At 34.9% G+C, this 11,797-nt stretch overlaps 1 protein-coding gene across 1 annotated transcript in view; it reads right to left on the reverse strand.

Moving 5' to 3' along the window:
• LOC115237308 (phosphatidylinositol 4-phosphate 5-kinase type-1 alpha) overlaps positions 1-11,797 on the reverse strand; it is a 38,319-nt gene that overhangs the window by 16,841 nt on the left and 9,681 nt on the right. The window contains exons 3-14 of the mRNA XM_029810266.1: positions 11,554-11,685; positions 10,863-11,111; positions 10,625-10,777; positions 10,362-10,526; positions 10,039-10,254; positions 9,731-9,954; positions 9,546-9,678; positions 9,296-9,383; positions 6,064-6,126; positions 3,959-4,036; positions 2,273-2,326; positions 1,122-1,505 (exon numbers count right to left, since the gene is read on the reverse strand). Coding sequence (XP_029666126.1) covers positions 1,122-1,505; positions 2,273-2,326; positions 3,959-4,036; positions 6,064-6,126; positions 9,296-9,383; positions 9,546-9,678; positions 9,731-9,954; positions 10,039-10,254; positions 10,362-10,526; positions 10,625-10,777; positions 10,863-11,111; positions 11,554-11,685 — 1,939 coding nt within the window. The remainder of the gene's footprint in view (positions 1-1,121; positions 1,506-2,272; positions 2,327-3,958; positions 4,037-6,063; positions 6,127-9,295; positions 9,384-9,545; positions 9,679-9,730; positions 9,955-10,038; positions 10,255-10,361; positions 10,527-10,624; positions 10,778-10,862; positions 11,112-11,553; positions 11,686-11,797) is intronic.

Genomic DNA, 11,797 nt, shown 5'->3' on the forward strand with positions numbered 1-11,797 from the left:
ATTTCCTTTCGGGAGGATTCCTTTAAATCCATTTCTTTTACTTCCTTGTTCGTCGTTTATAGTTTTAGAGATATTCTTGTCATCAAGATAATGATTGTTTTTACTAGAAGAACAATCTTTCATCTCAGAAGATGTATCGCATCCGATTGCTGATTGTCTTCTTTTGCCTTTAAAATTTCTGGCATTCTTATCACTTTTCTCCTGAGCCTGACAATGATCGTTTTTATTCGCCTGAAAATCGATTTTTGAAAACAATTTTTTATCCTCTTTTTTTTCCTTTGTTTTCTTTTCGTCCAAACTTCTATTAAAAGTTGCTGAGATTTGTTTCTTCGGTTTCGGTGCGAGTCGTTTCTTTCTTCTAGATTTCTCTCGAATCTTTTGCAGCAATATGCTATCCTTTTTAGCGAATCTTGAGAGTTTTTGCTTAACCGATTCTTCAATAGACTTATTCTTCGCATAAAATGATGCATCTATAGCTTTCGTATCTTCCATTGACTTATGACTGTACGACATCGTCGTGATAGTCGTGACAGAGGTCTCGAGATTCTTCTGCTTCCTCTTCATCCTCTCGTAATATGTCTCGGAGTACTTCTTGTCTTTTCGCGACATCTTGTAATTCATCAAATCGCTTCGAGAATTTGGATTGAGAAAGTACGTAAACTTCGCTAGATGATCCGTCTTGGTGCTATCCCTCCTTTTTCTATCTTTCCTTAAAACTGTACGATTTCCAGCTCCGTCGAATTCTTTCCATCGGTCGGATCGGTAAATCCCTCTATCTGGCCTGAAAGGATGCGGACTGGTCTTGATAAAGTAAACATCATCAACTTTCTCCACGCTGACAAACTCCTCGTCCAGGTCCTGGATATACCAATCTATCGGCCGACCATTGCTTCTGGTCTCTCGGCCGGAATTGCCGCGGTGCATGACGCGATACGTGTCGAGTGTCGATGTATGGGCATGCAACGCGTTCGCGGTTTTAGTAGAAGTAGCAGCGGTGATAGTAGAGGTCACAGTCTTAGCGGTGGTAGCAGAAGTAGAGGAATGGTCGGGTGGGAGCGGGCGGTGCAGGTCGCACGAACTGTCATGCAAGCGGTATCTCGTGATTATGGCTGCTTCATCACCTCGGCTGGAAGTCACCGATGACGTCGTCGAGGCGGCGCCGCCAGCCGTCCGGTACTCCTCGGAGGACCTGCCGGTCCTCGAGGGGCCCGTGCCCCGCGGTGGTACCGGCGGCGGAACCTTGCCGGACGGCACCAGGTTCGGATTCGGCGGACTTGCCGCGCTTCTACCCTTCAGCACGGCTGGGTAAGTCGTGACCTTGACCGTGGGAGCGGCCCCAGGCGGATGCTCGTGCGGATGCGGGACCTGACCGGCGGCTAAGGTCAACGGTGGCGGACTCAGCGGACCGGCGGCGGGATTAACTGGGGTCGAGGTGGCGATCGGCACCGAACCACTCGTGACCGCCGCGTTCGTCGCGCTGATCGCAGAGTCGGGCAGGCTAACTGCTACTCGGGGTCGTTCGAGGTCGTTCGTGGCCGTCCGAGGGAGTTCAACGGTCGAGGGAGTCGCGGTGTGCAGCATCGTGATGGCGCGGGATGGGAATATATATAGAGAGAGGCAGGCAAACAGAGAAAAACAGAGAAGCCGGATGAGAGAAGTCGAATGATCCGGAGAATCGTGCAACGTTGATTCTTTTCTGATCGAGCTCTTTACGAGAATATTTATAGTGCAATTTGGTAAATACATATTATAATTTACTATAATATATGGACATATATATATATTCGTAATTAAAAGGGAAAAGTACATGACCAAGTGCAATATGTGAAGTATATTTTTGCTACAATCATTATATATATAATAATGCATAATTATATAAAACACATACCATCCTATAATTTTTTCAAATTTACGTTGCACAGTTCACTCGAAAAATTACTCATTTGCGATAAATGATATATGATTGACAATTTGTTGTTATAGTACAGAGCTGGTTAGTAAAAGAATTATTTAATTATTTAATTTATTAAAACTTTAACTATAGTTTCAGATTCATCGTAACATAGCAAAAAAAATTTATACATGCTCCTTAAGATTAAAAATTTATCACAGTCTTCTGTTTTTACTTTTTGAATAAAACACACGCGTCATGTTCTTTGAGCGTCTGTTCCGAAAGATAACAGGATACATTTTCGCGATATCGCGCGATGCAATTTTGAAAATAGTTTCGCATAGCAATGTACAATTATACATTAAAGTAAATGAGACTCACCGGCCTTCGTAGGTGATGTAGCATGCATTGCCGAACCTCCAGTTGCCGCCACCGCTAAACCACCATATAACACCATGTACCATTACCGTACTTGTCATGTGACCGGCTCTTAATTGGACAGAGAAACTCACCACGGATTTCGAGGGTGTCCAAACGCGAAAGCCATTCAATGCCAAAAGCGCGTTCCAAGCACGAGATCTCGTTTTCGGTATCACAAAATCTCTTTACCGTAGGGTTCGAAATCGTTATAATGTCAGAAAGAGAGAGAGAGAGAGAGAGAGAGAGTATTATTGATGCTGCAGATGCGCAAAAGTATTAATCTCTTTTCCAGGATAAATATTGAAATTATTTTCGCGTATCTGTAGCATCGAAATCACGATTCCATCGTTGATAATATGATAATAATTCAAACCCTGCTTTATTGTAAAGTTTGGCGTTTGCTGCGTTCTCTCAAGCGTTTTTTCATTCGCAGCGTAGGCGAAGCACGATAAAAGCGTACCCTGCCGAAATCGCGCGGTTGCAGTTTCTCTGTCATCTCGTTGACCAAAGGAGTCTCGAGGCAGAACCAGGATTCGAGCAAAGGACGTTTGTGTAACAGGGAGAAATTAAACATTTTACTGACATTCACGATATAAAGCTGCATAGGACGATTGCATTGGTGAAGGGATTAATTACGGGGATACGAGGATAGATAAAATGACGAGGTACGAAGTGCAGAAACTCGTGAATTAGTGAAATTATTTTGCTAGGTGAAATATAATTTTTTTGCCAGGTGAAATATATAATTTTAATAAAATATAAATTGTAATTGGATATATATATTGATTGTATAATATGAATTGTAATTGTATAATATATATAATTCTGTATTTACTATTTACATTAATTTTACCATCGTTCATTGTTGACTATAACTTGAGTGCTGAGATATACGTATAGATCTATGTATATCTTATCGATGGTAAAATTATTTAAACTTTCTCCGGCTACTAATGTAAGAAATGAAAATATTTTTGTTACAAAACGTGCATCTTTATACTATGTATTAAAATTTACTAAATAATTAGAGCATTAGAAATTTTAGATGTACATACGTTTTGTATTCGAATAATGGGATATCCGTAAGAAGACAACTTAATGAGAGAATGAGGGATGATGGAGTAGATAGGATTAGACGGGACTTCATCTAGAATTCTCGACGTCTTCACATATCGGTACTGTCGTGAATGCTTTAGAAGCGGGTAACGTGGGAATGTCGCAACTAAGTTTATTGCACTGATCGCTGTGCCTGGCTATAGTGAAATCCAGCGCAAAGCCAATAATAGAATCGTGAAGAAACGTTTTATCGAAGGCCTTCGGCACGATTTTCGGAATTCAGATTTCTAACTTTTAAATTGCGCTGCTAATATATTTTTTGCCGTATTGTTGGTGAGAGAATCAGACATTTTTCAAATATAATTAATCCTTTAATCGCGTGATTCGCTATCATGTTGTTAACGGCGTTTTGGAGTTGTTAAATATTATAGAATAATATTTAGAAACATAGAAATAATCATATGCGATCCGTTATTAATGACGTTCCGAAAACCGAAATCTCTCTCTCGCGTGATATCATAAACAAGCGCAAAGAACTTTGGAATAACAGAATATTGGAAAATAGTTTAAATTGAAACATGTCTAACTCACCGGTCGAGTCGAAATCACCCTCCAGCGGCCTCAGTGGTCTGCTTATACTTTTTCTCTTCGACGGGGAATGCTTCAAGGCTGTAACATAAAATATGAGATGCCATAATTTCTTGTACAAAGCTGCGTGTAAACTGGCACATCAAGTTATTTTTGAAAACTGCTTTAAAATTTGCACGTGTTAAGTATATCTATTAAAAGGACACAAACGTATTATGCTACAAAAGCTGACATCAGTACCGTAGCAAGGATCGAAGTATATGTTAACCTCGTTTCATTAGCACTGTTTCAATTTACAGAATGGACCTAATTGTTAGTAGATCATCCTATTAATTATTTAATTTTAACATAATAATTGTATATAGCAAATGCTTTTTTGATCTTTTTCACTAAAGAAAATAATTTACTATATACAAGTCCTAAAAATATTTATAAAAATTCTCTTCTTTTTTGCAGACTTGAGATATTGCAGTCTCTCTTAAATATGCATATTTTAAATAAGCGTTTATTACATTATAGCCAATTTTCTATTTAGTCGTTAATTCTAATAAAGAAATCAACTTGTGTTACAATAGTTTCTTTCATCTATAATCTTCTATTCCTAGATAGTATATCTAAATTTTTTCTCCAAATAAAACGTAAGTCTCGCTACAGCACTACTTGCCATGATTATATTGTATATAAATGTTGTTCTTTCTTCGAGCTACAATTACTATTCTACTGTTAACGAACGCTATCATATATGTGTGAATGCTCTTATATTTTAATTAATTATACTAATCGTAAATATAGAATAATTTCTAACATATATTATACGTATAAATATGTGTGAAGATATAATCAAGCACATCTATGGACCTCGCTTTCGAGCGAGAGCTATTTTTACAATTGTCACCTGTATACTACGTCTTAATCCACATGCCTAAGTAATTAATCACATAAAAAAGTATGTACGTACATGAGATTTGTGCTGGAGTTTGTAGAAATATATTTTATGCATATGTAATAAATAAATATTTCGTTATATAAACGTTTATCTATCAATCTATCATCTGTGCCGTGAAGTATAGGGTATGCCTAGGCTAAACTAATTGCTGCTTGATATCGAATGTGACAGGAAAGATTCGGAATTGTAAATGAGTTGTAGATATATGTAAAGAAACTTAGTGAACATGTCCTAAACAGACGTGAACACATAAATCTTTTTAATTTTTTTTTGCAAGATGCTATATCAAAATATAGTGCAGTAGGTAAACGCTGAAGAGTTCATTATCCATGATTAGTAGTAAATATCGTCCCTTGGGTATTAGAAAGAATGATCTAGACTTATAAAAAGATTCGATTCTTGGACTGTGTGTTGCGAAATGTGTGTCGAAAAGTAGGGAACAGTAAAGTGTGAAGAGTGATAAATAAAGTACACGTATCAGGCGTACAATTCTCACAGGCATCGGTTGCAGAAGCGACAGAAATAGAAACAAGAGTGGCACACTTACACATACACACAAAAATATTAGAAAAATTTATTCGCATATATAATTCCGCTGTGCTGAAATTCGTTTAAAAAGTTCTTATTTAATAAAAATATTCAGGTTTAAGAAAAAATCGTATGTACAAACATGTTAGTGAACCAAACATAAAATATTATGCTCAACTATAATCTATGTAAATATAATCTAGTCGTTTCAATCTTATAATTAAGCACAAATACAAAAAAAAAAAAACAAAAAGTAAAAATAGATATATTATATTCTGGTATATATATTTAACAGTGTATCTTCGAGTTGCGCATGCAAAGAATTTTCGCACGTCATTTACGTACAAATTCTTTTAAAGTCAAATTGAATCAATTATATTATATCCAAATGTTAAATTCTTTCAACAAAATCTTGATAGACATTTTATAGTCTAGTTTTTTTTTTTCAGCGAATGCAAAATTGCATCAAATAGGATTAAGAGGCAAGATAAATCAGCTATAGAGTCACGGAACAGAGTAAGAAAAAATGGATCATTCGTAAAAAGATGCATACAGGCAGGAAAATTATATGAAAACAAACGTACATACATTCGTACAAAAATGGACAGTTGGACGCACACATAGACAGAGTTACCTATATAGCTGGTGACGAGGTTACGGAATTTGCGGTGATTCCCCTTAATCTCAGGCAGGTCCACTTTTGGTATTCGATTTTCGAGTTTCGATCAGTAGCAGGTCAGATCAGGTCATTGGGGGTTGACACGAAAAGAAGTGCACGGGACACAGAAACATCAACATTTAGCTAACTCCGTATATAATATGATTATATATACCGGATTATTGAATAAATGATAAAATTATTAGGGACTGCCGAGAATAGATAGAAACATTAAAGAAAGTCAGGGTACACCTAGTTTCCAAACGTATCAATTTGAAGTACAAAGCAACTTTAAGCTCTTTCTTCTCTTCCCTGTACGGACAGGCAATCATTGTAGATTTTGTCGCAAACTATTATCTCAGCAGATTTTTAATTGAACTCAGTTGCATTCAAAGATTTATGCGACACAAGTTGATGCTGCTTCAACGTTGCATTTAACATGATAAATTGTAACAGAACCAAAAAACAAAAGAATTACATAATTTTTCCTCGAGCGTTTTTGGGCTGTCAATTGTAATCTGTTTCTATTCGCATGAGATAAAATATAAGTGATGGATGATTAACAAAACGCAAACGTACGTAACACAAACAACAAACACATATCGCACGATACAATATTAAGACAATATACAAAGTGTAACGCGCTGATGGTGCAAAAAACTTAAAGTGAATAACGACTACGAGGGAATGTATGTCGTAGTAAGTGGAATAATGTCAATAATGATGATAGTACATGGGACCAGAGCGGTATTAGTAATAATAGCAATAGTAGTAATAATAATGGTAGTGACAGTATTAGTAGTAATAGTAATAGTAGTAGTAGTAGTAGAGTAGTAGTAGTAGTAGTACGGCAATAGGTTATAAGTTGTGTACGGGTGGGCTTATAAATGAAATGAAGTTGTAAACAGCGAAAATGTTTATTGCAAAATATATAAATATGTACAATGGTGCCCACGTTCAGTCGATAGCTGAATATTTTCGCAATTAAAAAAAAATATCTACTTCTACCGATTATTCTCGCTCTCACACTCTCGCACTCTCTTTCTCGAATTAATTGTACACCCACGCGGTCCTAACATTTGCTATTATTTCAAAAAATATATACGCGCGCGTTCAACATTATTATATTTCGCAGAGATTCTTTTATAAATATATAGATCGCACAAAATTGATTAGCGTCTCTCTACCTCTCCATAAAAGACCTCTAAAGAGAGCCTTTATAAAGAGAACTATATATATTTGGCATTTTTCTTTTGATTTTTTTTTAAAGTTAATTCATTAAATAATTAATTTAATAATTATTTGTTTTTTAAATTGTTGACCAAGCTAATTGAATGCGCAAACGTATTTCGTGCGTTCTATTATACTATTCTTTTTACAAGTATGCTCTGATGAACGAAAAGATCAATGATAGCTTTGGCCCATCGATAAAACAGGAACTTTTGTCATTAAGATTTATTCTTGTATATTAAAGAAGGAACTTTCATAAACATTTGGCACATGATAGTATTAATCAAAAAAAAGATAAAAATTAGATTGCGATTATTCGTCTCACTAACAAGTGCACATATAATAAATTATGTTATGGACTAGATCCAGACGAAGTTATTGGCAAAGAAAAGGATTTTTAAATATCAGCTTTCTTTTTTTTTGCTTATCCAACTCTTAATGAAAATCTTGTTAAAACAATCGATCTTTTCAAACATGGCTCGCAGTCTAATATATAAGTAAAAATATACCGATGGAAGTCACAAGATAGATTAACAATATCAATATATATATGTATATATGTGAAAAATACTCAGCTATATCTGTGGACACCAATGATCGGTAAGTTTTTTTGTTTCTTTTTAATAAATATATCAAAATAAAATTGTGCATCAAAGGAAAATATGATATCATATGCACAATGAGGTAAAACTTGCAAAAAAAAAAAAAAAAAAAGTTATCAAAAAAAGGAAAAAAATTATATATAACAAAATATACATACATGTGTATTGTGTTAGCAATTAGTTACACCAAAACAAAACCCAAAAATGATCAATTGACACTCGTTAAACCCAAAATATATCTTATTCATAGCATTGATTCTAAATGAATGCAGATATCCGAAAAATTCTCTTCTGGATCGGATTGTATGCCATTGATAAATATCGCATTCGTTGAATAGATAAAGTGCGTCATCTCTTACTTTACAACAGTTCTGATTTGCACGATACTTCGTTAATCTACGCAAGGCACTGGGCAGATCAATAAAATTTAAATATAACCATGATATTGATGCAAAACGCGTCTAGATAATTTTCGGATATCCGCATAGTATTTGTCGCATTCTCTGCAGTCACTCAAATATTTTATAACGCTGTTATAATCATTAAAATATTTCTTTCTGGACGGCTAAATCTGTCTGTGATTGATAAAATCTGTACAGCCAAAATTGAGTCGCTGACACCTGCGCTTTTAACACTCTTAAAATATAAATAATCAGATAAAGAGTTATTAAAACCAGAATCGCTTATGTTAACCCTGATAATAATTACGACTAAGATATTCGTGGAAGCCTAATATTTTGTTAGATTCTCCTCTGCTATTCCGACAGTAACGCGAGTTTATTACGCGCCAGCCAAAAGAATTGTAAAATTATATAAGCGAATTAAATGGGCGATTTTTTAGCGAATTGTAATGAGAAGAAAAATATATGTCTCTAGCTTACGGCTTACTGCTCTATGAAAATTGGATTATGCTCTTCTTAAGTAACAATATAAGTATCTTACTATTTATATAATGATAACATACTATGTGTATATATTCTAAGTACCAGTTTTGAGCTTCACTTATAATAAACTATCTTTGTTCTATTCCCTCCCCCCCCCCACCCCCGTTTCTCTTGCATTAAATGTTTAAAATATGTCCCAAAAGCATCAATAAAAGGTACAATTTGATAGCATTGCGATATAGTAGAATCACAATACTGATACCATTAATATTATTCTTTTTTTGCTTTATACTTTCAATAAGAAAAGTCGATTATCAGTTATACAACTTGTATATAACGTATAATATAACGCGATAAGTTAACATGATCAGAAGACAATGGCTACCGGTAAATAGGTAAATAAGCGTGAATTTGCTCACATATTAGTGAGTTTTGCTGAGTGTAATCTTGTAGTCAAACTTGTTAGGACAGGCTGATTCGGATGGTACTTACGTGATGGTATTTTCTTAAATACTGTCTTGGCCATGAAATCCTGAAAGCGTTGCGCATAAAATCCTGGTCGATGAACCGACACTGTATCCTGAGAAAGCGAGAAACGTTCTTTCTATATCAATATCAGTAAGATGTTGAAATAAATAAAAGAAAGGTGAATTGTGAGAGAAAATTAGATTATAAGAGAGAAATTTATATGTTAATACACGCATATGTACGCGCGCACGCATATTACACACATGTGACTTACCCCATCATGTATCATCGATTTCCACGTATGTTCTAATTTCTTTTTCAATCTGTAGCTTTGCAAAATATCGATAATACCAAGGAATAACAAAAGACGTTCACCGCGCGCGTTCCTGGCAGGAATTTTATTACAATCAACTAGCATATCTCGATATATTCATAAAATTGTACAAATATGATATTTACGGTACGTCATCTTCTTCATCTATCGGTTCGCTCTCAGCTTGGATACTTTCCATTGCCGTGCTATGAGCAACCAATCTTTGACGATTTATACTGCGTGATCGGTTCAAAGCGGCAGCGCCTATTCTATCTTCTCTATCTTTTTCCTTCTCAGATTGAATAAATCCATCAGTTTCACCCACTTCACCAACTTCTTCATCAGCGCTTGCCGATAATCTTTGCTCTTGCTATAATATAAACGTAATATGTATAGATAAATATATATTGCGTGATATGTTTATATGATATGAAAAAAATCATATAATATTTACAGTTTTTTCCTTTGCAGCCTGGTCAAGATTATGGATTCCAACAAGTAAAGAATAATCCATAATTTTGAAACTTTCTAATACACGACAATCCCGTTGAATAGTTTTTACTAACGCACCGTATGTATCGGCCTCTAAAAAGATGCCTTCTGGATGATGCTCCATAAAATCTAGATCTTTATATGTCGGTGAAGACTTTGAACGTTCTGATTTCGATGCCTACAATTTAAAACAATATATGTATATAATATCACACAAACACACACACACATATATATATATATTACAATATTCACACATAAATATATTATTGTAGTATTACAAACCTTTCTCTTGTATGTAGATCCTTTCAAATCATATTTCTGATGCAACTTTACAAACGAAGGTAAAAGATTATTCATAGCCACTAATCTAACATTCTTGCTATTACACCGATAGCAATACAACCCAAAAAACTTTGGCAATAGTGTTCTCGGATTCTGATTTAGATTCTACAAGAAGCAGCAGTGGTTATTAAAAAAATTTTTGCATTAAAAATATATTCTAATTATATTGTAATTTAAAAAATTCGTTCTCTTTTGGAACGTACCATATAATATCCTGGAAGAAGAGTTTGTAAAAATTCTCCTTCCTTATGCTGCACAGTCTTTATGATAAATTCATCATCATCCGTTAGATAAAAGATACTCCCACTAGCGCCAGGATTTGATAATTCGCGTAATGGAGCACTACACATTGACATCTAAATGTATATATTTTGTTGTTAGTATACAACTTGCAAACACTTCATTATATTTTATTACATCGCAGAGAATGACTTATCTCACCAAAAAGTCATCCGGTTGTATGCCAAAAAGATCTCTAAAATAACGAAATGCAATGGGTGCATAATTTTTAAATTTAAACTCCGAGAAATGATGGGCTGGAGTATGATTTGATCCTTCACTGGGAAAATTCGTTGTCTCCACCGTCATAAAGTCCTGCATTAACAGATCGCGTTCCGGTTTACTTGCAAGACCACCAACAGCATGCTGTATACCCAACTGAATAGATCCCATAATTTGTGTGGTTTGAATCTATATAATATAAATAAAACGTATTTAAAATTAACGATATTTATATTACACAACTATTATTATTCTTAAGTCCATAAAACTATCATATTTGCAATATAGTAGTGACTATAACACAGTAATATCTCAAACTATTTAATGAAGAAGGTATGATCTCTCATGTAATAAACTGTCTTCTTTGATTAAGTTATTAAATATGCATACGGATAATAAGCACTCTCTCATCAATAGCTAGATAAAGTAGCATATTTCTCTTTTTTGTAAGCATGATGTTTATCAACATCAAAAAATTCGCTCGTACTATTCGGGATAATAGCGCAGAGTAGTATAAGCTTGTTAATTCTTTCGCTTAATGATACCCTTTAATTTTGATTATAAAGCGGAAAATTTAATCTACAGAAACCATCTATTAAAAGTATGCTACACTGGTACATTTTTTACTTACCTTTTTATATGTGATTTCACCACCCACTCCAACTCTTCGATGCCCAATCTTTCTCTCTCGTTCTGATTTGTTTCTCGACACCCCCGCGGGGGTCTTGCCGCCAGTGATACCATGTTGTACCACGTGTAAACTCTGCAAAGATCAGTGACAGTATATTAGCACATTCTTGCTAACACTGAACGTGTATTCAAGGAAAACTATTATTATCGGTTACATTGTTATCAATGACATTCCTGCTAACACT

Source organism: Formica exsecta, unplaced genomic scaffold (assembly GCF_003651465.1).
Source record: "Formica exsecta isolate Colony F162 unplaced genomic scaffold, ASM365146v1 scaffold29, whole genome shotgun sequence".
NCBI lineage: Eukaryota > Metazoa > Arthropoda > Insecta > Hymenoptera > Formicidae > Formica > Formica exsecta.